Source organism: Corvus cornix, chromosome 17 (assembly GCF_000738735.6).
Source record: "Corvus cornix cornix isolate S_Up_H32 chromosome 17, ASM73873v5, whole genome shotgun sequence".
Lineage (NCBI taxonomy): Eukaryota > Metazoa > Chordata > Aves > Passeriformes > Corvidae > Corvus > Corvus cornix.
Genome location: NC_046346.1, coordinates 9,699,603 through 9,726,765, shown reverse-complemented (window position 1 = coordinate 9,726,765; position 27,163 = coordinate 9,699,603). Strand labels below are relative to the sequence as shown.

Sequence of the window (27,163 nt, the reverse complement as noted above, 5' to 3'; positions counted from 1 at the left end):
AGACAATGCAAGAAGAATCTTACTGTGTACAAAATATTTGTGTTCAATGCTGCTTACATGAAAGAAAATTAATTCTTGTAAGCTCTTCTCTTGAAAAAAATGAGATCTTTCTTAGCTGGATGGAAGCATTTTAAGTTGTCATTTTTCAGAGCAGCCAATCAGAGTGAATAAAATCAAGATGTTTTAATGACAGGTGGTAGGTTTGGGGTTTGTTGGTTGGTTGGTTGTTGGTTTTTTTTCTCCTGTGACCGAGAGAAAGGTGTAAATGTCTGTAGGAGAGAGTCATTATTTCAAATAGCCTTTAGGTATCTGACTTCAGAATTCAATTTTCTTTTTTTAAATTTTGTTTTAAGTAACGTGAATTCCTTGGATCTGTGTCATGAATGGTTTTCAAGCTCATACCATTTTTGTGTGTTTTCAGCTTTATCTGCAGTTATGATGGGAGGGTTAAGCAGTGTTGCAGGGCATCTCTTCTGTGAGATATAAGGGAATTTCCTTTGACAAAAGAATTATTTGTCCCAGTTAATTATTGCTTTATTTAAATTGTTTATACTTGGTTTGTGTTTTCACTTCTGTACTGTAAACCCCTGCTAATTTGTTACCCAGAAATAACCTCTGTTGCTTCTTACATTTGTTATTGTAACCAAATTTGTTGGGTTTCGTGCTGCAATCATTTATTAGTCATGGACAGAAAGAAACTTGCTGGGAAATGGAGTTTCTTGGGATAATGACTTTTTTCTAAAAGCTCGTGGCTGGCAGGGATCAGTGCAGGTTTTTAGCCTAAACCCTGTAACTGTGCAATGCTGAATTTGGGTTTGCTGGTCTCACCCATTTGAGACAGGATGGATTTTATTTGTCAGCTCTCTTCTTGCTTGATGGGGCAGTAATAGCACAGCAAAGGAGGATACCAAGGTCTGCTTGGAGGTCACTCAGTCCCTTCTCACGCCTGAGGCAGAATCAGATATTGCTAAGTCATTTCTGGCAGGTTTTTGGCTAAGCTGTTCTTAAAGATCTCCAGTGATGAGGCTTTCACAGCTCTGAGTACAATCTATCCCAATACTTAAGTAGTCTTAGACACAAAGAAAATCTTTGCAGCAATTTTTCTTGGAGCTAATGCAGCCTGGAAATGCTCTTGATAAGTAGAGCTCGTGGGGGAGCTTGTATTCCCCTACTGAGAGGTGCTTTCAGAGTTACAACTTTGGCTTTAAGAATAGATAATGCTATACAACCATAAATGTCTAAATATAGAAAGAACATTATAAAAATTAGTTGAGTTGCTATTGCTGAGCTGAAATATTTTGACAGGTGCTTGTCAGGTTCTCTGCATTGGATATGTTCCCATGAAACAGATTGGCTTTAATAAAACTATTTTTGATGAAAATATGTTCTTTTTATCAGCAGTAGGTGTAAAGAATAATTGTGATTATTTCACTTGCACTATTTTTTTTCAACCCAAAATGGAAAAATTCCAGCCTGGCAGAATAATTACGCTGGTGGAGTGTTTACATCTCTGCTGTGCTGGTTTCCTGCTGGAATGGAGTTAATGACTGGGGTCACACTCTGCTCTGCTCTTGTGCTGAATTGGTTCTTCCTGTGAGTGCAGCTTTCAGTGCTTCTGCCTCTGGGGCAGAGCCTGGGCACAGCCAAGTACCCAGGGAAGGTGTGAGAGCTGGGACTGTGCTGCCTCTCTTCAGCCCAACAGATGAACTCATAACTGAGCTTTGTTTTCTGCCCCAGCCCATTGAGGGGTGGTGATAAAATGTTGAACTTCTGAAGATTTATAAGGAGAGGAGAGGAGCTGTGTGCATGGAGTGACAGGACAAGGGAGAATGGCCTTAAGCTGAAGGAGGGCAGGCTTACATTAGATATTAGGAAGAAATTCTTTATTTGAAGCATGGTGAGGCCCTGGCACAGGGTGCCCAGAGCAGCTGGGGCTGCCCCTGGATCCCTGGCAGTGCCCAAGGCCAGGCTGGACATTGGGGCTTGGAGCAGCCTGGGACAGTGGGAGGTGTCCCTGCCTGGAGTGGATGAGCTTTATGGTCCATTTGAAACCAAACCAGTCTGTGACTCTGTGGTTTGCTGGTTTGGGTGAAAGTTATACCAAAGCAAAGGTGGCCCGAAGCCTTAGGGTTTGATCCTGATTGCTCATGGGACCCCAAATTGTGGGGGCAGTTCTTTGGGATGGAAAGAAAAGTCTGTCCATGCCTGTTTGGTTGTCTGTTATGCCCTCAGGGTTATGGTGGTGAAAGCCATGTATGGATTAAAGGAATTTTTAGGCTCAGCCAGCTCAGCTCCTTGACGTTGCAGGGGATTGGGGTCCAAACTGAGGGTGGCTTTTGGGAAGACCCTTTCCTGCTATGTGCTTTTCAGTTTAGGGGGAAAATTCCCACTTTCCTCTGCCTGAGCACAGGAGTTCATGAGCTTGGGGAAGCTTTTGTTGTACAGTGTGTATAAAAATGCTCTGCAGGTACAGCACAGCTGAGCTCTGTGCCCAGGGCTGGGCTGGGACAAAACCAGTGCTGGATCATCTTGTTCAGTTACTCCATGATGTAGAGAGTCTCCTCTGGTTTCACCTTCCTTTCAGAATAACTTCATGTTTCATGATTTTCATATCAGCTGGTACAGGTCTCTTATCATAATAGACCCTTTAAAGAGTCTGGGTGAAAATTGGCAAATAAAAAGTCTTTTAAGAATCCAAGTGTGATCAGTTAAAATGGATCAAACCTTTCTTTCTCTTCTGGCAGAAATGTCTGTTGGGCAGAGAAATATAAAAATAGATGCCATATTTTAGAGATTCAAGTAACATAGTCTTAAGTGTTATTCTTACTTGCTTTGTTTGGGTGTTTCCTCACATTCTGGACCTTTAGCTGGGCACAGAGCAGTAAATTGTACCTCACATTCCTTTCTCCTCCAGAATCCTGCGTTGCTGAATGGCAAAGTGACGCTGCATCAGGTCACTGCTGGCACTGTGCTGTCCAGGCAGGGAGATCAGGTGAGTCTGGCTCAGTCTGTGCCCCCCTCCAGGAGGGTTTGTACACATTGATGGGAAATCAAACATTCCCACCTGTCCCTTCCCAAGGCATCTCTTCTGGAGGGGAAACACCCCCAGCTCTGGGCCTTCCTGCACACAGGGCTGGTGCTACAGCCAGACCCAGAGTGGGAATCTGGTGCCTGTGTGTCATCAGCTCTGATGAAGCTCATGGGGAGTGTCCCACCTGCATCCTTCCTCACGAGCTGTGGGGACTGGGAAGTCTCTTCTCACACCCTGCACTTTGGGTTTTTGTGATGTCACTCAGTTGCAGTAAAGCCCTCGCACAAAACCAATCCAGCATTATTTGTTTATAGCAAAGTGTGTTTAGGATATAACAAGCTTCATTTATAATAATCCTGTGTAAGTAGAGGAGCTTAAGCAAAGCAAGTGATGGGCAGGTCCAGTGCCAGTGCTGGGTTCTGCTCTGCTGACCTGCCATGCCCCTCATCCTGCTGCTGTGATTCCCCATGATCTCCTCCACTCCCAATTCTGTTATTCCTTGATACCTCAAAGATGCAGCCTTCATTTTTCATAACCACCCAAAGGAAACACATCTTTCAATATTGTGCCTGCTTAGTTTTAAATATTCATAACCTGCTTTTAATAATTCACTGTTGTGTCTTATTTTACCTCCTAATTGTTCAAAACCTATAGGGAGCTCTCTGGGAAGCAGATCGGTCATGATAGCGCTGTCACTGGGATAATTGCTTTTAAAATCTTGGGGGATTTTTATTGAGCGCTTTTTTTTTTTTTTTTTTTTTTTTTTTTTCTCCCATTGCTCCAGGATGTCAATGTTTGCTTTGTGGTCTCGGGGATGCTTCACGTGTACCAGAGGAAGATTGACTCTGAGGAGGACACCTGCCTCTTCATCACCCACCCCGGGGAGCTCGTGGGGCAGCTCGCTGTCCTCACTGGGGAGCCGCTGATCTTCACCATCAAGGCCAACAGAGACTGCAGCTTCCTCTCCATCTCCAAGTCCCATTTCTATGAGTGAGTTCTGCCACAAAAACCCGAAATCAATGTATATTTTCTAAGTATTTTTTAGAATTTTTAAATTATTCTTTTGAGCAAAGGACCAGGGCAGTGACTGTCCCACTGTTGGGTGCTGGTGGGACCACTTGTCAAATCCTGGGTTTACTCTCACTGCCAGAAAGACATTGAGGGGCTGGAGCATGTCCAGGGAAGGAGCTGGGGAAGGGTCTGGAGCCCCAGGAGCGGCTGAGGGAGCTGGGAAAGGGGCTCAGCCTGGAGCAAAGGAGGCTCAGGGGGGACCTTGTGGCTCTGCACAAGTCCCTGACAGGAGGGGGCAGCCAGGGGGGTCGGGCTCTGCTCGCAGGGAACAGGGACAGGAGGAGAGGGAACAGCCAGGGGAGGTTCAGGTTGGATTTTAGGGAAAATTTCTTCCCTGAAGGGGTGGTCAGACATCTGAACAGGCTGCTCAGGCAGTGGTGGTGTCACCGTCCCTGGAGGCATTCAGAAAACGTGTGAACACCTAAGATATGCCTGAGATGTGGCACTTCAGGATATGGTTTAGTGGCCCTGGGGGTATTCAGTTAAAGCTTGGACTTGATGATCTTGGAGGTCTTTTCCAGCTGTAATGATTCCATGATTTTAAATCCAAGTGTTGGATGTCTGTGCTGCTGCAGGTGCATCCCACAGCAAGCCCCTCACTTTCTGGGGTGGGTTTAGGTGCCTGGATGAGCTGTGGCCCATTTATCAGGTGATTTAACTCCAGCAAGAAGCAGTTCAGGGAACGTGGGAATATTAAATGGTGACATCTTTGTTCAAGGCCTATAGAGCACTTAACCCAGTGTGGTGGGAATTATGGCCCAAGAATCATATACTTCATAATCCAGACAAGAAAGTCTGCCCAGAGCCTGCACTTTATGGGTTAATTGCTGCTTTGCCAGGCCCTTTTCTTGGATTCATTATTCCTTTTTGCTGGAAAAGCTCCCCAGTTCTGTTCCCAGGGTGCTGAGTGTGTTGTGAGTGATCAGTCTGGCTGTAACTGTGGGTTTTTAATGCTCATTAATAGAACAGGTTAAAGAATAATTCCCCTGTGGTTCTTTTCTGGACCTTGGATGAATGCTTAAAGGGGAATACAGGTAATTAAAAATCCAATGTGATGACTGTGGTTAGCCTTGTTGCCAATAATAATGATTAATGCCCTTGATTTATTCTGTGATCTTGTAATTTAGAGTTACAATTAGTTCACTCACATAATTTGTGTCTAATGCACAATTTCCTTTCATAAACTCTTCTTCCAGCTTCTGGAATGTGCCAGGAGTTACATGGAGGATGCTGGGCGGTTGTTGTGTTTTCTGGGCCGCTGTGATGATGTCCATCTCTGCACACTTCCTGCTTTCTAAATAACTGCAGCTGTTTGTATTCCCAATCAGCTCTACCCCAGAATCCTTTCTGTGGGGCTTTGGTTTTCCCACCTGGGGCAGGAGGCTGTGGAACTGAACGTGCTGTGCTCAGCAGGTGCTTGTTGATGAGCTGTGTTTTTCCCAGGTTTGTTAGGTGGTTGTCAGCTCTTTGGCCTGATTTCCCAGAGATGCTTCCCACTTGTGCCATTCCATGTGGTACCCAGCTAGTTCTTCTAAATGGCTGCTTTTTCTCTCTGTCTTTTCCTGCTGTTGTTTTCCTACTTGTTTCTGACTTCAAATTTCATTATGTTGTCTCAGCCAGCCAGGCAGATTTTACCTTTTCCTCCTTTTTTTTTTTTTTCCCTTGTTTTTTTGATACTCGGGGCTGGATTCTCTCTCATTTACTGAAGCTCATTTTCCTGAGATTTCTCTTCTCTCTCAAGAACTGAATTACCTCTTGTTTATTCCAGCTTACCTTTCTGCTTCCATTAATCCCTTGCCAGTCAGGGATCAGGACCTATCAATGTATCACCTCATCATCATTTTTGGGTCCTTTCCAAATCTTTTTTTTTCTCCTTTCAAGTCCCTTATCTGTTCTCTCCATTTTACAAGCTCTGTCATATTCCAGCATTTCATCTTCACAATTTGTCCTAAACTACAGGCTTTATGGCACTTCTGACTCCTGTGCCCATATTTAAAAGTGACATTGGAGAAAGGCTTTGAAAAGCATCACATTTCTTCTAGTTGGTTCATTTTTGCTTTGAACTCTGTGAGAAAAAAAACTTGTTAATAAAATAAGATGCAGTTCTATTTTCCATTTTTATGGAAATTCTATGCTCATAGTCCCACAATGCTCGGCTTTCTCCTTTGCCTGGAATCTCAGAGGAATAGTTTTTGTCTTAATTTGTGTATTTTTCTGTTAGCTTACAGACTGGTGAAATTTGACAAGAACTCCTATTCTCTGTAATTTCGTTCTTGCTTTCTTGTCACATGTGTTTCCTCTTTTCCTCTGTGCTGCCCTGGAACACTGGCTGTGGTTTTTCTCAGTAATTAATGAGAGGGTGAAGCAGAAAGCACATGGTCAATGGTTGCCATGAGGCAAAGAGCCCGACGTGGAGAATTGAGTGTTGGATGTTGGATTAAATCCTTCCCACTGAAACTTCAGGGCAGGAGCCTTTTGTGTGGTGCTTCCATGAGTAAATGACTGTCTGTAGATGCAGTGTGCAAATCCAGGGGTGGCACCGGCTGAAGGTGAGGTGAATCCAGGGGTAATTCCATGGGATGTGCCTGCAGTGCTTTGGGAGCTGCCACTCTCGGCATGCAGCTCCTGGTAAACGGCAATCAAGTTGTCCCCAGGATCTCCTGGGGGAATAAATTCAGGATCTGTGCTACCAGTGGCTCTCTCACATCTTCTGCTTCAGTAAATTTCACAGTTTGGAGGCTTAATCATGTGCACTTGCCAGAGAAGCAGGAATGCTTTGATTTTTATTTGGTCTTGCCAGCTAAGCTGAAAATCCTGTCGCAGCCACATCCCCAAGAATATCTGCAGAAGTTCCAGGCATTCACAGAAACCACTTAGCCCTTTCATTGTTACAGCTGGTGAGCTTTCTAGTAAAGAATCCTCAAAGTCCCTTCAGAAATCTCTGTAGTACAGAGCTTTGGATTTTAATTTTCCCAGTGCCAGGCATGTGCCAAGCAGAAGGATGTAAATGCCCACGTGAGAGGAAGGAAACTGGGCTGATAATGGGGGAAAAAACCTCTTTTCTCTTCTCTTGCATAAGGGTGGGTCTTACCTGCTGTGTTAATTCTCTTGTAGAAGCTGCGTGGCACTGAGGGATGTGAGAGAGCTGCAAGTGGAAATAAAATAAGCCTGTTAGTAGTTTGCATTTTGAATGCATTAAGTATTAACATCTATATTGTGAGGGAGGAAAAGAGTAAATGGCTTTTATTGACAACAGCAGACAGCCTGTGTGGGAGGAGACTTTGAGGGCTAAATAAGCAGGTGGAGTAAAACCAATGAGCTAAACCATTCACGAATTTTTAGGGGCTTTATTTAATTTTTGAATCAGCTGAGAAGTGGGAATAGGGCTGGGTATTTTCCGTGTGTCTGTAGGTATCTTGGTCAGAATGGTGGGATGGCAGGGAAAAATCCGGGCAAGAGAAGAGGTCAGGAGAGAAAAGCTGTGCTGCTTTTTGGTAATGGTGTTTGCTGGCTGGATTTTTGTGTTCTAAATGTGTGGGCAGCAGGGCAGGGGGGTTGTGCCCCTGTGCCCCTGTGCTCAGGTGAGACCCCACCTGCAGAGCTGCCCCAGCCCCGGGGCCCAGCACAGGAAGGACCTGGAGCTGCTGGAGAGAGGCCAGAGGAGGCTCCAGGGGGATCAGAGGGATGGAGCAGCTCTGCTGGGAGGAAAGGCTGGGAGAGCTGGGATTGTTCAGCCTGGAGAGGAGAAGCTTTGGGGTGACCTCACTGTGGCCTTGCAGGGCCTGAAGGAGCTGACAGGAAACCTGGAGAGAGACAAATTTACAGGGTCTAGAGTGCCAGGACACAGGGAATGGCCTCCCACTGCCAGAGGGCAGGGCTGGATGAGATATTGGGAAGGAATTGTTCCCTGGGAGGGTGGGCAGGCCCTGGCACAGGGTGCCCAGAGCAGCTGGGGCTGCCCCTGGATCCCTGGCAGTGCCCAAGGCCAGGCTGGACATTGGGGCTTGGAGAAGCCTTGCATGAGCAGGTTTCATGCAACTCTCTCATCTTTCTGTGTGCACTTCTCATGCTGGGACTGCAGACACGAATCTGCTTCTGTGTGAATTGTTATTTCTCTTGTGAAATAACCATTTTTTAGTAGTCTGCTCTTGATGCTGCACAGGAACAGGAAGGATCAGCTGCCTTTACAGGTAGAGCAACCTGACATGTGTGATTCATTCACTCCTGGGTGTGCTTCAGGAGGTATCTGAGTGCTCACTCCCTCTGTGACAGGGTGCAGTGATCTTCAGTCTAAAAAGAATGAGAAATTAGACATCCCTGAACAATTCCCAGGTGTCTGTGAGAGTGATTTGTGCTAGGCCTTGCAGTCAGCATGGAGTTTGAGGTTGTCCTGGCAGAACCTCCTCAAAGTTTTTCAGTTTGAGGAACATATTGAATTACATGATGTCTTTATTATTAGAGACTTTTAAGCACGGCTAAAAACATTCAGTGTGAAGATTGGGAGCTTTATTAGGAGATATTTCAGTTCTTTGTGGTCTTTGCGACAGGGAAAAGGGAATATTTGAAATGCAGAGCAGGTCTTTTATTTTTCAGAGCATCAGACTTTACATATAAAAAGATTCTGATGTGATATGTGGGGGAAAGTGAGCACGAGCTAGAGACTGAGATGTGCAGAACAGCAGGGAGGGAAGATCCTGGGGACAGGATGAACATTTCCTTGAGTCATGAGAGACCTGTGTGAGGGGGAAATGAGGAGGGTGGCTCATACACAAGAGCTCATGTGGCTCCTGTCCATCCTGCTGCACTGAGAGAAGGGCCAGACAGCAGGACTGGCATCCTGCTTCTAGGACAGTGCCAGCTCTGAGTGCCATTTAATTTGGGCTGGGTTGGAAGCTGGGCAGCCCCGTGTTTTGTCAGAGAGTCCCTGATGAGAGTGGTGGTGGCAGGAGTGGGGTGTGGCCTGGGAGTTTCTGCCCAGCTGCACTGGGATGTGGTGCCTGTGGGCACCTACTCCTGTTCTGGGGAGGGGGTTCAGTAACACTTGCCTTTTTCCTCAGGATTATGCGGGAGCAGCCCAGTGTGGTGCTGGGGGTGGCCCACACCGTTGTGAAGAGAATGTCCCCCTTTGTCAGGCAAATTGACTTCGCCCTGGACTGGATGGAGGTGGAGGCTGGACGAGCTGTGTACAGGTGAGATGTGGACAAAATTGTACGTTTGTTGACATTTTCCTGCTTCATGAGCTGTGCTCCCTTGGGGATGGGTGGAATGAGAACCTCAGACTGTATTTATCAGCCATTCCATCGGGTTTATCTGTTTGCCTGTTTTGAGATTATTTTCTTTCCGCAGTACCTTCAACACTGCCTCTTGTCTCCATGTGTTGCTAAATTATTTCATACTATTCCTCATCTTTTCTGTTGTCTTGGCAAGCTTTTAAAGTGACATAATTGATTAAGACACAGACAGTTCTCTGTTCTGGTGGTAGTTTCTGCATTGTTGAGGGCATGAACATCTATTGCTCAGAGGTTTTCAGCCTTTCTGAAATAAACAGCAAAACTCAAAGGTAATTCAGTTAGGCTTATTCAGTAGTAAATTAAAAATAGCCATTTTGTGTTTAAGGGGCAAAAGTTACCTTGGATATGGTATGGATATGGATATGGATACCTACATATGGATATGTACTAGGATTCTATTGAGCTGTTATGTGGTTGTTGCAGTGGTGGGAGAGTAACAGTCTGATTTAGGACATGATCTGTATGATTGTAGTTTTTATAACCATCCCTGCAGCACCAATGCTAATGGAAGTTTTGGGTTACTCTGTGCATCAAAGCATTCCCAGCTGTCAGTATCTTGTTAAAATCATCTGGAATTCCTTGCATTTGGTTGAGCTCCACCACCAGAAGTGTGGCATTCCAAGCAGCACTCCTAATTGTGCCAGCTGGGTAGAGCAAAATGTTCTTAGTAGACAAAGGTGTGTGCACCAAATCTGGAGCCACTTGGAGCTTTTTCTCTTTGACCTGCAGAATTCCTCAGCACATCTACGTTGACCTTGCAATGGGAACAAGCTCCTGAGTAACCAGCAGTGAGCCTGTGGTGTCCCCTGGGGCCCACTCACACCCTGGTCATCCCCTTCCAGTGCTAACATGGAACCCCACACTGACAAAGGCTCATCCAGTGCCACCCCTGCCATGGGCAGGGACACCTCCCACTGTCCCAGGCTTCTCCAAGCCCCAGTGTCCAGCCTGGCCTTGGGCACTGCCAGGGATCCAGGGGCAGCCCCAGCTGCTCTGGGCACCCTGTGCCAGGGCCTGCCCACCCTCCCAGGGAACAATTCCTTCCCAATATCCCATCTAAATCTACTCCCTTTGAGTTGGAAACCATTCCCCTTTTGTCCTATCACTCCTTATCTCAGTTAACTGTGCACAGCCTGTACATTTACACATTAAACATACTTCCAGTCACCTCTTAACAAGTGCCTGTTCCATTCCTCGTTTGCTCATTACCTGTCAATTAAACACTTTCCTGTGTCTTCCAAGCCAGGCAGGGAAAAATCACCAACTTATTCAAAGCCTCCAGAGTTGTTTGCTGAGCAGAGATGCTTCCTTAATGCTGGTTATGGATTCTTTTCCCTGCAGGCAGGGTGACAAGTCTGACTGCACGTACATCGTGCTGAACGGCCGCCTGCGCTCCGTGCTGCGCATGGACGACGGCAAGAAGCACCTGACCGGGGAGTACGGCCGGGGGGACCTCATTGGAGTGGTGAGAGGGGGTCAGAGTGACCTGTCCAGCTGGGAAACTGGGATTTATTCCATGCCAAACACACACAGTCGTGCTCCCATCCCTTGTTTATCCTAAGGGCTTCCGAAGTTGAAAATGTGGCAAACTCCCTTCTGCCTGGAAAGCTTTTGTAATGATTGGTGAGTGGGGTTGTTAGGCTTGGTTTGAAAAGAAGGATAAACCCAAAAAAGGTCACTGCCAGATGAGCAGGTCCTGCCTGGTGCTCCTCTGTGCTATGGGTTACTTTCCTCCCAGTGAGAGCAGTGCAGCCTGTTAGATCAGGGCTGGAAGAATTGCAGGAATGTGCACTAAATGGGGATTTGAATAAATTTAGTGCCATAGGAAGATTCAGTTTGGCTGAGCCCCCCCTGGAAGTGTCTAGTCCAGCCTCCTCAGAGTTAGCAGAGCTGACTTCAAAGCTTTGTCAGGTTTTTGAGGGAGTGTGTAATTATTATAGTTATTAAAGCAACTGTTCATTTCAAAATTGTAGTATTTATCCATGTTTAATTTCTCTCTTATGTTCATTTTTTTTGTTTCTCAGACCTAGATAACAGCAGAAATAGGAGTCATAAATATGTGTGGCTTGTCTGATTTTTATATTTAAAATCAGAAGATTTCTGAAGTTCTGAGCTTGTTGTTCGGTCCCTGTTCTGCTTTCTGAGCTGAAAACTAAACACTGAACGTGCATCTGTTTATGGGCAGAATTAGCATAGCTCTGAAGCCAGAAAACATGTGAATTGGGATTAGTGCTGTGGGAAGAAATCCTTTTTTGTAGGAGTGAAGGGGAAAGAGGAGTCCAAAGCTCCCTTTAGAGAGCTGATCCAAAATTGTGCCTGTGGAGTACATGAGGCAGTTCTGGTGGTGCTCCCAGCATAGACAGAGCTGGGCTGGGCTGGTGCTTGTCCCATACTTGATAGCTCCATGTGCTCAGTATTTAAGGATCTCTTCCCACACTCCGTGCTGCTCTAGCTGAGGGGTTGTGTTGGCTTGGGATGGTGTTTGGAGAGGCAGGTCTGTGCTGGAATGTGCTAAAGCACACCCACAAGTTTTATTTGTTTTTTTCTTTCTTTGGGATACCTCATTAAAGGTAAAATGACATGGTTTGACAGGAACTAAAGCTGACATCTTTTGTGACTAATCACGATGGTGTGAGGCCTTTTGGTGTGTGAAGAAGGGTTTGTCAGTTTTGTCACATCCAGGCATTCTCCTGCTTTCCTCTGCCTGTGGTGATCTGCAGCTTTTCACTGTCAAGCTCCTGGAGTTTTGCAGCGCTCCCAGGTTAAAAACAGAGCTGTTCTACTTTCTGAAAGCAGTTTTGAGTGACAGGGCAGCATATGGTGCTCAGAGGGAGGTGAGGCCCTGGCACAGGGTGCCCAGGGAAGCTGTGGCTACCTCTGGATCCCTGGCAATGTCCAAGGCCAGGCTGGACATTGGGGCTTGGAGCAGCCTGGGACAGTGGGGGTGGGCTGGGATGATCTTTGAGGTCCCTTCCCACCCAATCTTTTTTACAATTCAGTGATTCTATGAAACAGTCCAAACTCCACCTCCCTGTGCAAGGACTGGTGCTGTTTGGGTGTAGCATTCCAGGCTGGCCCAGCTGTTTATCTGGGGAGGAAGGAGGAGGTGGGTTTGGTGGCTGCACTGGGCTGTGTGTGCTGTAACAGTGCCACATTTGCTGCTGAGTGCCCAGGCAGGGATATAGAAATACCCGTGCAGTTTGTACCTCAACCACAAGTCCCTGTTTTGGATCCATGTTATGACATGAATCACGTTGGAGACTTTAGTGACTCCATGGACGTTGTCATCTCCTTCCTGCCCACAGCTCCCAGCCCCACTGACTCACTCTGCCATTTGTTTAAAGTGTCTCCATGCTCTGGCTGCCTTTTGCAAACATGGGGGAGGATCTGTGAAGAATGCCAGCATTAATGCAGAGGCCATTAGCGAAATGGTATTTTTGCTTTTCAAAAGTTTTGTTTATCCCCTTCTGCAGAATCTGTTATAAACCTTTAAAAACCTGCTGAAGGGTTGGGGTTTTTTTCCCTGACATTAACATAATTGGGGTTCTGGGTGCTTGAAGGGAATGAAAGCAGCAGTTGGTGTTGGTAATTGGTTTTTTTGGAGCTGGTGGCTTGTTCCTCCCTGAACGCCTCCGAGACCCTCCCGTGTCATCCGTAATTGTGGGCACTTAGAAAACACGAGAGTCTTTAGTTGATGTTTTTTTGTTTACTGCCTATGTCAGAACTTTTAAAATGCCACGTGTCATTTGCATAAGAGATTAGGCTCTGCCATTCCTGCTTTCAGAAGAAAAGCAGTGCAAGATGAAGGGTTTCAGACAAGATGTTCATTTCCAAGCGTGTGCGTGCGCTCCCCAGGCTCAACTTGTGGCTCGAACTGTTTTGTTCCCTGTACTGACTCAATGGCATCTGTTCCTGAGGTCTGTCGATGCAGGGGGGGGAAGAACAGATTAGAAACTGAAGTTTCTTCCCTGTGGAGTTCCTTGAAGAGCTGACAAGGACAGTTGTGTCAGGGGAAAAGGATCCTGACTCCGGGGGAGCCTTTATGGAGGGACACTGGCTGCTGTTGGCCCTGTTGATGGGCAACTCCAGGCAGTGTATCTGGTCAAATCAAGTCAAAACTCAATGAAAAAATTTCCAAATAATTTTTAAAGAACAATGATGAATCTGTTAAATAATTCCCTCCCTGCTGAAATACAGTTGATGTAAGCCTTGCTTTCCAGAGACTAAGATTTGACCTATTTAGGGGAATTCTTTTAATTTGGTGGTCCATTGCTATAGCTGCACTTATGGAAAAACGTTGAAATGTGAATTTTATCTGCCAGCTAAAGGGTCACTTTTCTAGTATCACCTCTGCCATGCCCAGGTGATCCCAGAGGAGATCAGAGAAGCCAACCGTGTGTTGATAGCATGAAAAGGCTTCTCTTTACCAAGCTACTTGTTTAAAATGCTTATCTTATCTCTCTCTTCTAAATCTTAGCTTATCTCTCACTTCTTTTCTCGATGTTGCTGCTTTGGTTTTGATCTTGATTAACCACTGGAAATTGTAGTTTTTCCTCTTGTTCTCTTGCTCTCATTAGCACTTTGTTGTGGGTGAGAGAGGATTCCTTTTAATTTGCTTTTTGTGCCTGTCAATAGCAGGTGCTGCCCAGGCTCTGACATTGTGTTTTCCCTGGCACTGCTGCTGGGACTGGGGCAATTATCCCGTGGTTTATTCCAAACTGCAGAGTAGGTTGTCAGAACACAGGGTCACAACTCCAAGCATGTGTTCAGGTGGGTGTTCTTTGCTTTTTGCACTGCTGGGAGGACAGCAGTGGGTGAGGAGAAGGCAACAAACCCATCAGAGGCATCCCTCAGAATAATCTGCTGCTGAATTAAAGTTGTTTGTGCACTGCCTGCGCCCTTCAAACACCTGCAGCTGGTGGAACCTTCAATGCAATGAGGCTTTTATGCAAGGCCACACTTTGTCTTCCTTTGGTTCTGAAGGATGGCTGCGGTGTTGGGGAGATGACTGAATGCCAGGCAGGTCTCAGGGCCCTCAGCAACAGCTGTTAACTCCAAATATTTTCCAGAGCTGGGCTTTTCGGTGGCTTAGAGCTGGGTTTACCAGCAGTGTCCCCTCCCAGGACACTGTTGTGTGCGGGGTCTGACCCAAAACCAGTCAGCTTTCAAAAATACCTGCTGAGGGGGGAAGTTGCAGCAGTGTTTTGATTAATTCAAGACCTTTTCTGTTTCTCTTTAATAACCAGAATGTTCCTGTTATCAGGAGGGCTACACACAGTCACTTCTGGGTAGAGAAACTGCTGAACAAGTGCAGAAAGGCATTGTGCACTGACTCTGGGAACACAGGGACAAATTGCAGAAAAAGAACCCTCAGCTGCCAGTGCTGCAGCACACTGGTCCTGCTGGGCAGGAAATCATGTTTTACATTCTAGAAATAAGACATTTTAAGTATTTTCAGATGTTAAGCTGTTCATCTAATTAAGACAGCTAAATGTCCATGGCTTTTTTCTCTCTAAAAAGTTGAAACCCAAGAAGAATCTGTAAATGGCTTATGATTTCCTCAGGGGATTGGAGCGTTGTCCTTTGGAAATGTAACACTGTTAGAAATCTTTAATTGCTGTGTAATCCTCAAAGGAATCACACAAAGGGAACTATCAGGATTACACTTGTCAGGCTTTTGTTCTTTATCAGTATTAATGTTATCAGGCAGCTCCAAAGCCAGCTGAATGTCACTGCACCCTCCACATTAAGGCTGCTTTGCTCTGCCTTTTTTAAACATGTGATTTCTTTTTTGCCAATTCCTTGCATTTTTGTGATTTTTGTCAAACCATGGCTACTTCATTTGCTGAAGCTGTAAGATACTACAAAGCTATTTCAGGTGAATTCAGGTTATTGTCACCTCAGGCACACTGTGCACAGCCTGTAGCTGTGGGAAGTGGTGGATGAGGTTCAGGAACAGGCTGGAAGACATGGCCCTGGAAGGGATTGTTCTCTTTTCATCTTTTCCTCTCTCTCTTGGTAATACATTCCTGAAAATGATTCTTTTCCTAGCAGCATCTTAGGTGTGAACTCGTGTTTAAAACAACCAACAAAAGCAAAGCCAAAAAAATCCAAACCATCCAGTGAAACCCCCAAGCAACCAATCCCCACACCAAACTCCAGACCACAAACAGCAAACCCCCAGTATTTGCCAGCCCCAAAGGGAGGCAGAGGAAGCCCTGAGGAATGAGTTCACATTTGCACAGCTGAATTAGCATCAGAATGAAATGAGCTGTGTCCTGATTTCCAAGCCCATCTTGAGGGTGTTTTTGTTAAAACTCAAATCACTGATCTGAACCATCTGTGTGAACCTTGGTTTCCTATGAGGATCTTCCCTGAATGAAGCTGCTGAGTGCTGTCTATTTTTCAGATTCTTTACAGCTACTTCTTCTTTTTATCCACCGCAATTTCCTTTTATCTTTGTTTGCCTCAAGTTCTAAACAGCTGCTGAGGGTAGGAGATCACCCAGAACTGCAAATTGTTGTGGTGCAGTTCAGTGTTCTCCTGGCTGGCTGGGAAAACCACAGCACGGCTTTGACAGGATCTGGCATTAAATTGTGTGGATTTGTGTTGTGTGGGAAAGTCATTTGGCTGTGGAGCTGCCTCAGATATCACTGCAGAGTGCTTGATGTGCTTTGTGTCCTAGGCCACATTCTTTTTAGAGTATGAGGAGCTTTGATAACAGATAGTGATGGAAATTGTGACCTGCTGGGCTCCAGACAGATGATTTCATGCATTAGGCTGATGTTCCTTAAGATATTTTGTGTCTCCCTCCTGCTTCCACCTGAAATTTTGTGATAATGTTTGCTAAGTCCAGCTATCAACCGTTGATACACCTCCTGATCCCCTGCAGGACAGCTTTTTACTTCCCTTGCCTCCTTCTCCTTTCTCCCTTCCATTTTGAGGGATTCTATGTGGAACTAGGCTGGCTGGGGAACAGCAGAGGTTAATATTGCATCCCCTTTAACCCTGGCAAATGCACAATAGAAATTTTTGTTTTCCTTGATAGAACCTGTTTGGTTTTGGTTTTTTTTTTTTCCTCTTGGGCAAGCATCGTTAAATAAAAGCCACTGAGAGAGAGAGAGGGACAAGTGTGATCCTTGTCATCACCACCAGAATGCTTGGAGGGCAGTGAGTGGTGGGAGGAGAGCCCAGTGGAGGTGACAGGAAGGAGTTTTGGTGGAAGAGTTGGCAGTGGAGGATGGGGAAGGGTCCCTGATAAAGTTCCAGCCAGGTTTGAGGCTCTTGTGTGAAGCTGAGTCCAAACCAACTGGATCTCTCCCTTCTAGGAAAGTACTTGTGTAGCTCATCATTGTTCTCTCTATCTCTGTTCAGGAAATTCAGGTATAATTCACCCAAAGAGGAGCAGCCTGCCCAGGGCACTGCACTTGCAGATCCTCTTCCAACAGCCTGCATAAATGTGATGGTTTTGGTGGGTGTTTGGTGTGGGTGTCTCAGGTGGCTTCTGACATGGTTTTTGGTGGTGTTTTGACCTCAATGTTGGATTTAGGGCAGCAAAACGTGCATGAAACTTCACATATGTTCTACAGCCACATGTAAATAAGGAGTAAAACTTAAATACAGGAGGTTGGGCTGTTACCAATTCCCTTCCCAGCTTTGATCTTGCTCTTTTCTGTCCCTTAATGACATTCACTGCTGCAACAGGACTGTCATTGCACTGCTACAAAGTCCTGGCTCAGTCCTTTGGGGAGAACCTGTGGCGTGACTCCATCTGCCCTAATTACAAAAGGTACCAAGCTCAGCCTTACTGGATTTTTACCTCTGTTTTAGATCTACACTTGCATATAGCCACATATAGATACACAAGACTTACATGCACGAGTGTGTGTAAGTCTTTCATGTTTTTTTAAAACGTTTATCTATTAAAAAAATGAGAGAGGGAGGTTTGGATTCTTCTTTGCACACAGCAGAAGGGCTGGATGTCCTCAGTCACGGGGTTAACTTGGCACACAGGAGATTGCAGAAGGTGGTTGTTAGAACAACTTTGAAGAGTACATGGTGTTCTGAGTTCATCCACTGGCACTGCTCCCACAAATAGCATTGATTTGCAGCTTGTCTGTTTGCTCTTCCCACTCATTTACTGTTTCCAGCAGTGTCTCCTCCTTTGTCCTTTTCTGATACAAGCAAGTTAATGTTTCAGGTCCTTCTGAGCTGGGGCTGGAGCAAACAGTGTTGAGATGAGCATCCTCTGCTGCTCCAGGTGCAAGTGAGCTGGAGAAGGGTCTGAGGGCAGCTTGTTTAAGCCAGAGAAAGCCAGGGTTCCATTTAGTGTTTGGTTGCCCTTCATGGAGCATTGATGGTGTTGCCTCACTGGCTTCAGTTGCAGCTGCAGCAGCTCCTGTCCTTGTCTGGACAAAGGCACTGCTGTGACAATCCACAGGTGGCTCTTCTGTGCTCTTCCAGTGCTGGTGGTGGCCTTGAGATACAGGTGTGCTACCTGTCAGCTGCCTCACTGCCTGTTCCTTCTCCAGAGCCTCCTGAACTAGCAGCAGGTGTCAGTGTTGATATTTCTTCTCCTTATCCCTCCTCGGGTGCATGTCCTTTCATCCCTGTCCTTTGTGTCCTTCCCCAGCACACTGGGGTGAGCTGGTGGCTTTGTGTGGTGCTTGGCCTGCTTTGGGGTGGGTGTTTCAGAATGGAGTGATGGAGTTTTGGCAGATGGTCTTTCCAGAGGAGAGGTGGGTGTCTGTGCACCCCCAGTGTCACCCTGTTGTGTCTGGAGCTGCACCCTGTGAGGACAGGTCCTGCCTGCTCTGTTGATGCTCCTGGTGGGAGCCTAGCCTGTGCTGAAGAGAAGACAATACAAGTATCAGGCTAACTACCAGACAGAGATTGTGGCTGTTAGGGAGGAGGATTTGGAAAATGAAGAGCTTAAGCTACATAATTTAATAATCCTTGGGGTCCTGCCCTGCTTCCCAGGGTCTCCTTGTGATCTTTCACTTGTGTCCTCTGACTGCATCGTGTCAGCACAGGGGCCACAGGGAGGGTTCCCTTGGTGAGGAAAGATCTCTGCTTTTTGTGAGCTGGCAGCAAGGAAAAATCGATGGGAGAGAAAGAAATATGATGTGTGAGAGGATGAAAGATTCTTGGTTGGAATAGTGGCCATGGTGAAGAGGGGCTGAAGGCAGTGTGCCACAGAATGGATGGGATGGGAATGCATGGGAAGAGCCACTGGTGTAAATGTGCTCCTGGCTGGAGGCTGGGGAGAACAGGCCTGTGGCTGGGAACATTTGCACTGGATGTGTCTCCTTATACCTAGATCTGCTTGAAATCTCACTTGGAAAGAAACAATCTCCACAAGAAACTACTTGGAAATAATTTGTATTTTTAGTGGCTTCCGACTGTGAGAAAAGTCACCCAACAGTTTGTCAGACTGAGGCTGAATTTGTCTAGGGAAGCAACATTTTCTTGCCAGCAAATCAACTGCCCTACACCAGCCCCAGTTTCCTCCAGGAAGTCTCAGAGATGCTGAAGGCTGAGCAGGAGAATAACTGTGCTCAGGACACTGGGGCTGTGCACACACCGACACTTAAGCAAATAAAGTGATTTCTTGAATGCAGCTCAGAAAGGAATTTGTACTTAGACCAACTCACAGAATATGTCACTTGCTGGTTTTTACCTCCCAACTGTGTCATTTGGAAAGCTGTAAAGAACTGTCAGGAATGACTGTTGGAAATGAAGTCAAAAGAGGTCGTGAGAGTATAAATTGCTTTTCCCCTCCCTGTAAAAGATTTACAGCAACACTTTTTCTTCAGATAGAACTTGTAAGGCAGGGTTGTGAATCATGTGCATCGTATGGGATGGAGGCAGCAAAACCTGGTTTTGTCACTATTTAATACTGAACTAAGAGAAGGTGTGGGAATCATGGAGTTCCAGGCTGGTTTGGGTTTAAAAGGACCTTAAAGCTCATCCAGTTCCATCCCTCTGTCCCTTCCACTCGATTTCTCAAACCCCCTCCCTGTCAGAATTAACTGGAACAGTACAAAGAGCACAGGTCTATTTTTAGGTTTGGGGTTTTTTTAGGGGGGGTTTGGGGTGTTTTTATTTGTTTTGTAAGTATTAGGAACAACAGAACCACAGCAGTGCAAGAGGGCCCTCAGCCATGGTCATACCATGATTAGTAACAAGAACCACAGAGTGTATAACACTGGAAATGGTTCTGTGCTCTCTGATTCAAATTATTCCAGCATTTGAGACGCTGTTCCTGTGCAATTCCCTCGATTTAGAGGGAGTGGAAGTAAAGGCAGTGATGGATGACAGATTTCTGAGGGTGGGCTGGAGATAGAGAGGGATTTTGAGGATGAGGAGCCAAGGGGTCAGCCCCGGCGAAGGGAACATTCAGCATTTTTGTAGGGCTGCTAAAAAAAGGCACAGCAGGATTTTGGAGAGCTGGAGTTCCAAGTGAAATTAGCACTGCAGTGTGGGCTTGCTGAGTTTATTGCATGAGGGGAAACCAAACATCACCAGGTAATGAGGTGGTGAAGAGAAGAGCAGCCAGTCCAGGTGGAGCAGAGAACGTGGTGGGCTCAGCATTCAGTGAACTCCAGGAAAACTGGAGGATTCCTGGAGGGAGAGAGGAGCAACAACGATGGCAAATGCAGGAACCTGAAAGAGAAGCCCAAAAATGGGCAGTGAGGTGGAACTTACTTACAGGCTTGTTAGGGAGGAGGAGGAGGAATGGATGTGACATGAGAAGAACAGAGATGTACAATTGCCTCGAGCAGGAAAAGGGCTGTGTTGGCTTGAGGCTGAGGAGAAGTGGCAAAGACTCCACTGGTTCTTTTTTGCACTGGAGCAAATGCTGTGGCTGTGTTTGTGCTGGTGTGGAGGAGTGATGCTAATGGTAGTCTGGGAAGCAGCTCAAGAGAGAGCCTTGGGTGATTATGAAATCAAATATATAAATGAACACTCTCCCCAGTCAGGGTCAGTAAGATCTGAAAGATAATGCTATTTCTTGAAACATTTGGTTATTAATGTTATTGTGGAGGTGGTTTTGTGTTGTTTGCTGCAGCTGTGGTGGGTGATCAGAATGTTAAATTTCCCTTTTTATGGCCAAGGAAATAATCCTGTGGTCTTCTGATCACAAGTGGATTTTGTTCATTTTGAAGTTCAAGCTGGATCTCTGAGTCTTGTACTTTTACAAACCTGGAAAAATAAGAAAACCTGTTCAAAAGGCTCACTGGGCAGAGGAGTCCAAGGATTTGAATGTGGCTTAAGGTTGAAATTATTTTAAATACTCATGTTGCATGAGGTTTCTGCTTTTTCCTAAACAAGAGGAAAAATATCTGAATCTCTGAACAGTTGATATCTCAAATGGTTTATTTAAAAAATACAGAGTAAAAAAGTGTTATTTTCAGGGGAGAACTGGTACTCAATGTTAGAATGTGTTTGATCTCCAAAGGAGATGGGGATAGCCAAAACCAAATGGGTTTGGCAGATTTCCATGTGCAGGAAATGTAGAACCAGTGCAAAAAAGGCTCTAAAACCACAGGGTGTGAAGAGGGGAGATTGTAGTGAAGGTTGAGAATAATCCTGCAGATGATCCAAATGAGAGCCCTCACACTTCAGTGGAGAGGAACTATTTCATTAATTATTGAATCCCAGAATTATTTGGGTGGGAAGGGACCTTAAATCCCATCCAGTCCCACCCCCTGCCATGGGCAGGGACACCATCCACTATCCCAGGGTGCTCCAAACCCCATCCAGCCTGGCCTTGGACACTTCCAGGGATCCAGGGGCAGCCACAGCTTCTCGGAGACAATTAATAAGTGAATAATTGGGATTATTAATAAATATAGAGATGGGTAACTCAGATGATTATACCCAAGGGGAAAGCACAGTTTGAATTTCCCTGTGTGCAGCGCCTGGAACCCAGATATTTTCCACACTGGAATCATGGGGTGTATTTAAATGAAGGTACCAAAGACTTCTACAGCACCTGTATGTAAGAACAGTCCAAGATCCAATTTCTGTAATCACTTGGGAATTGCAGTCACCGCTTGCAGGGGTCTCTGGGACTGGTGGTGTTGCAAATCTGGAGATTCGAATGGCTCCTTGGGAAGGAGGTTTGGAAAAGGTCTCCCTGTGCCCTCTGCTCTGTCAAAAAGACAAAGTTACAGTTTGGAGCTAAAAAACCCTCCCCGAGGCTGTGTTTAAAGTTAAAATTTAATTCTCCTTTCTACGAATTTACAAATTTCATCTTTTCTGAAAGGCTCTGGAGCCCCTTGGAGCACAGTTAATTTTATGCACTCATATATCACCGAAATTGTGGAGAAGGATCTCGGACAGTTTGAGTGTTTCTCTTCTTGATACAAATTAAACTCAGTCAGGAGGTGCCTGGCTGAGAGGAAAGGTTTAATTTTAACAGCTGAAACTCTTAACCTGCTTTCAGGAGGAGGAAGGTAAATTGCAGAGCCAAGAACCTGTGATAAAAAGCTGGTAATAGAGGAGAGAGATAAAACAGAACATCTTATACAGCCCTTTGGGGAGCCTTAAGGGGATTTGTTTCTCCATAAATGTATGTACAAAGATGAGGGGTTTTTTTTTTTTCCCCTTCTATACAATTAGTTTAAAATTTGATGACAGAACAAAACATCCCTGGTACCTCAGCAAAAAACAAAGGATTATAAAATGATGGTGCTTTAAATTTCCCTGTGCAGTTTTCCATGCAGAGCAGTTGGTGCTGGCAAAATTCAAGTTAATATTGGCAAGTGGGTCTCACTTTTCTGGACTAATGGCAAGTTTCTGAGCTCAAGATGTTCTGGCTGGCTGGATTGTCCATTTTGTGCACGTGGAGCCTTCCAGGGAGGGATCTTGGTGGAAGTGGGGTCACTGAGCTGGGTGTTTTGCACAAGGCATTGTATTATTATTATAATATCTGGTGCTCATTCAGATGCCCAGATGGGCAGGGCTCTGCTCTGGCTGTGTGGGAGCAGCACCAGTTCTTGGGAACAGTTCAGCCTCTCCATGCTGCTGTTTGATGTTTGTGGCAGGCTGTGGATTGTCGCTGATGCTTTGTCCCTGTTGCAGGTGGAGGCCCTGACCCACCAGCCCAGAGCCACCACGGTGCACGCGGTGCGGGACTCGGAGCTCGCCAAGCTCCCGGAGGGGGCTCTCATCTCCATCAAACGCAAATTCCCCCAGGTAAGGGAATTAAAAGCCTTTTCCTGTCTCTCCCAAAGGATGCCTGAGAGGCTCAGACTCCCCGTTAGCACCAAACCCTCTGGGTTTTCTGTGCTGTCTTGGTTTGAAAGACAGGTGTCTGCTAAGGAAGGCAGGAGCCTCCCTTGGAATGGCAGATGGAAACCCCTTCCCTCCGAGTTATTATAATTTTGAAATCAAGGGGGCTTTTAGGCAAAGATGTGGGAAATAGGAATAACAGTTCTTTACTATTATATATCTCTATGTGTATAACCAGTCAAACAAACAGCAATACCTACGGCAGTAACAGCAAACAATCACAAACCCAGTCCCAGCCTTCTCGGCTGTCAGGCTGTTTCCCCTCGGGTGCAGTTCCGCTCGCAGCCGGCAGGGGCGCTGGCGGCTCCCGGTGAGCAGGGCAGGTGCGATGGTTCCCCCGCGGCTGCAGGGGGCGCTCCGGGGCGAGCTCGGGGAGCACGCGGCACCGGTGCCCTGGGATCCTGGGAAGGGATGGAACAAAGAATCTTCACAAATCCCTGGGCAGCCGATCCCGGTGGCCGGCTGGACCCTCGGGAACAGCAGGCTGGAACGGCAGGGATGAGCACAAATCCCGAGTGGCAGACGAGATGTATCCAAACGGAGAACCCCCCGGAGGTCTGGGCAGGCAGGGCGAGCACGGCTACAAACACAGCGAAGGCTCGAAGCAATGGCGGGGCAGGGCGGCCACAGCCCAGCTCTGAGCGAGGCAGGGAAGGCGGCCTTGGGATCCCGGGGCTGCTCCAGCAGAAAGGAAAAGCACCCAAAGAAAGCAGCCTCCCTCTCTGTCCAGGGCAGGGGAAGTGGGCTTTGGGATCCCGGAGCTTCTCCAGTAGAAAGGAAAAGCAGCTGAAGAAGCAGAGAAGCAGACTCCCTCTCTGTCCAAACGCCAAGACCGACTGCCCACACACCCAGGTGAAACAAAAAGAGCAGCCAGGTCTTTTGTTTTTCTTAAGTACCTAGCCATTTGTTCCCCTAGCAACATGTATGGGGGGAAAATTCCTTTAATAGGAAAAAAAAACCAAAAAAAAAAACCAACAACAAAAACCCAGGAGAGCTCCTAAAACCCCAACATGTTCGAGGGATGCATTCTGAGAAAACATCACCTGCTCCTTGTCCACCTGAGCGGATCCATCCCAGGCTCCCACCAGCTTTCCTTGCTCTGTCCTCTGATCAATTGTAGCAGGTTTTTATTGCAGGGCTGCTTTGTGTATCTGGGAAGGGTCCTACGTAAATGCAGGATGTTAGCAAAGTGGAACTCACTCAGTGCTACTGATGGGAAATGGGAGTTTGGCTTCTAAAATCACTTTAGAATTGTTCTTCGTTCCTCCTCCTCACTGGGGCTCAGAGTCCGCCCTTGGTTCTCTGTGCCTTTATTCCCAGAGCTTTGATATTTGGGGGTTGGTTTCCCTCTTCCTGCCATTTTAGGTTGTGGATCCTCATTCTGCACCTGCCAGATCTGTGTGTGTCCTGAACACTCTGATTGCTCCCCTTGAATCCATCAGCTCATCCATCCTCTTTAATTCACTTGACATTATATCTCTCTCCTGAAAATTTGGAGACTGACAGACTTGAAATTTAATTCTTTTGTCCCTAAGTGCATCAGGGACATTATACTAAGCACTAAATCATTGCACTGGCCTTAAAGGAAATTCTTTAATGCTGTTACTTCAAATTATTTCTGATTTGTCATTTTACTGTCTTTAAGACCTAGACTTTTTTTTTTTACCAGATTTCTTAAAAAAAAAATAACCTGCAAAAATAATAAATGTGATTTAAGTACTTGTATTCTCTTGCTTTCCTAACACCTGTAGCAACTTTTTTTTCATAGTACCAAAGCTATAGGGTTTTATCTGTATTATTGCCAGGAGAATTTAATTATGGCAATAAGTGTTTGGAAGTTATGTCAGTGAAAAATTATCTTCCTGGTTTCCCTGTAAGCATTATTTTTGCTGAAGTGTTTCTGAACTTCTGTTGGGGATTATTAAGGAACTTCTGGTCCCTGGAGCTCACTTGAACAGACCTGTGAGTTTATTCCTCTCTATTTAATTTGATTCCCTGCCCAGGTTCATGAAATGGGAGCTCAGTACAGAGCTCCCCACAAACTGGGGACATCCCAAACATGTCACATCCACTCTGGAGCTGCTGTCAACCATCACTGTCCTTGTGACTGATCCAGGAGGGAGGAAATGACCCAAGGAGGATTCAAACCCACCTTTCTGCTTGTGTAGTGGACGATTTTAAATATAACTGCTAAACATACAGACTGTAAATTACCAGTATCCCAGACTGGTTTGAGTTGGAAGGGACCTTAAAATTTATCCTGTTCCACCCCCTGCCATGGGCAGGGAGCTTTCCCCTGACCTGGTTGCTCCAAGCTCATCCAGCCTGGCCTAAACATTGAGCAATGCTTTGAACACTGCTCTGCACTAAGGCCGGGTTCTAATTCTGCCTCTTTATCTGGGGCAGGAATTTATTTCAGTGTCTTTTCTCTCTCTTCCCTTTCTGCCAGCTGGCAGAGTTGTTTTCCCCTGAACAGTGATCTCTGTGGAGCTGTGAATCTCTGCTTTGCAGTTAAAATTGAGCTCGAATGTTACATTTATAGCACAATTCAAAACATTTATTTGTAATAGAATTCAATTGTCTTCCCATGTCTGCAGAGTACAGCCCATCAGCCTCAAATTCCTGACCTTTTTCAGTATGGAATTGGTTTTATCTAGACTTGCCTATAGTCTTGCTAATTAGTTGCAATGAAACAAAATGCTAACATAGATATTTTAAGGAAATGTGTTGCAACACAGGTTGTTAGAAAGACACATTCGTGCTGCTGTTTGAGGTCTCCAAATTCTAAGTCGATGTAAAACTGGGATAAAAAATGTGTGAACTTACTTTTTTTTCTATGGGATTATTTTAGAACCCCACTAGAAATAGAAAGAGGAACATTAGATAGACTTTATGTAGGTGATTTATGCAGTTAATGCCTTCAGACTCTCAAGAATTTAAGGTAAAATATTTTAATGATTTCAGAGGCCTCGTGTGTTCTCTTTTTGGCTGCTAGGTCCATCATAGAATGGTTTGGGTAGGAAGAAACCTTGAAAGCCCATCCAGTGCCACCCCTGTCATGGGCAGGGACACCTCCCACTGTCCCAGGCTGCTCCAAGCCCCAATGTCCAGCCTGGCCTTGGGCACTGCCAGGGATCCAGGGGCAGCCCCAGCTGCTCTGGGCACCCTGTGGCAGGGCCTGCCCACCCTCCCAGGGAACAATTCCTTCCCAATCTCCCATCCAGCCCTGTCCTCTGGCAGTGGGAAGCCATTCCCTGTGTCCTGGCACTGCAGACCCTTGGACAGAGTCTTCATCTTTCCTGTACCTTCATGTGTAAGGGCACACTGAGGTCACCCCAAAGCTTCTCCTCTCCAGGCTGAACAATCCCAGCTCTCCCAGCCTTTCCTCCCAGCAGAGCTGCTCCATCCCCCTGATCCCCCTGGAGCCTCCTCTGGCCTCTCTCCAGCAGCTCCAGGTCCTTCCTGTGCTGGGCCCCGGGGCTGGGGCAGCACTGCAGGTGGGGTCTCACCTGAGCACAGGGGCACAGGGGCACAATCCCCCTGCCCTGCTGCCCACGCTGCTTTGGATGCAGGTGAGAGAGGAAGGACAGAAGTGAGAGAGAATTGAAGTGATGGAGCAAAACTCTAGGGTAGAAAGTTGGGAGACAACTAGAACATCCAAATTAAAAGGATCTTAATGGAGAGAAGAGCTGGAAACTGATAAATGGTGTGCAGAGGACAGGGGCTGGTTCACTTTATTAGAAAAAGAATCCAGGCATTAGAGGATCAAAAGCTGCCCATGCCTGGACAGTGTCATGCAGTTGCAAAAAAGCCCTAAACTATGCTAACAGAATGTTTCTGGACTGAAGAAGCCCTGACATTTTCCTTGATGGTGGAAAAGCTTCAGCACCAGCCTGTGGCAGCACATCTGAAGGCAGAGGCAGACCAAAGGAAGGGAGTCTGGAGGACAAGGAGGTGGCTGAGTGCTGCTTAGAAATACTGAGCTATAAAGACAAAAAGCCTGTGAAAGGTTAAGGGAAGACATGGTGGCTATTTTCAGATGTATAAAGTTGTCTTGTGCTAGAAAGGGCAGAAGCTGCTCACCATACTGGAACAGAGCAACTGGGACTGAACTGAAATGGCAGCAGTTGGGTAGTGAGAAAATGCTCATTCTGCTCCCCAGAAAGACTAAAAGATTGTTACTTGTTTTTATAACCCCTTCCAAAATGATCAGTGGTGTAATGCTTAGTGCTGAGCAGAGGGATGGACCAAATGAATTCTCTCTGTCCGATTTTCTTGGCTGTTAGTCTAGGAGAGTGATTTATACCCAGGGTTTATGATGTTGTTTTCTCCATTCAAGCAGAAGTAATAAAGTAATGAAGGGATAGCAGGTGCAGTAGTTCTGAAATAATTGACTGGGTAGTAAGAGCTGGCTGGTGATTCAGCAGAGTGGTGTGGAGGATTTCCCCCTGCCAAGCAGAAAAACACAGGA

General features: G+C 46.2%; 1 protein-coding gene across 2 annotated transcripts in view; it reads left to right on the top strand.

Moving 5' to 3' along the window:
• PNPLA7 (patatin like phospholipase domain containing 7) overlaps positions 1-27,163 on the top strand; it is a 117,821-nt gene that overhangs the window by 23,155 nt on the left and 67,503 nt on the right. For both annotated transcript variants that reach the window (XM_039561815.1, XM_039561814.1), the window contains exons 16-20: positions 2,915-2,992; positions 3,816-4,021; positions 9,160-9,291; positions 10,735-10,858; positions 22,483-22,596. In XM_039561815.1, the coding sequence (XP_039417749.1) occupies positions 2,915-2,992; positions 3,816-4,021; positions 9,160-9,291; positions 10,735-10,858; positions 22,483-22,596 (654 nt within the window). The remainder of the gene's footprint in view (positions 1-2,914; positions 2,993-3,815; positions 4,022-9,159; positions 9,292-10,734; positions 10,859-22,482; positions 22,597-27,163) is intronic.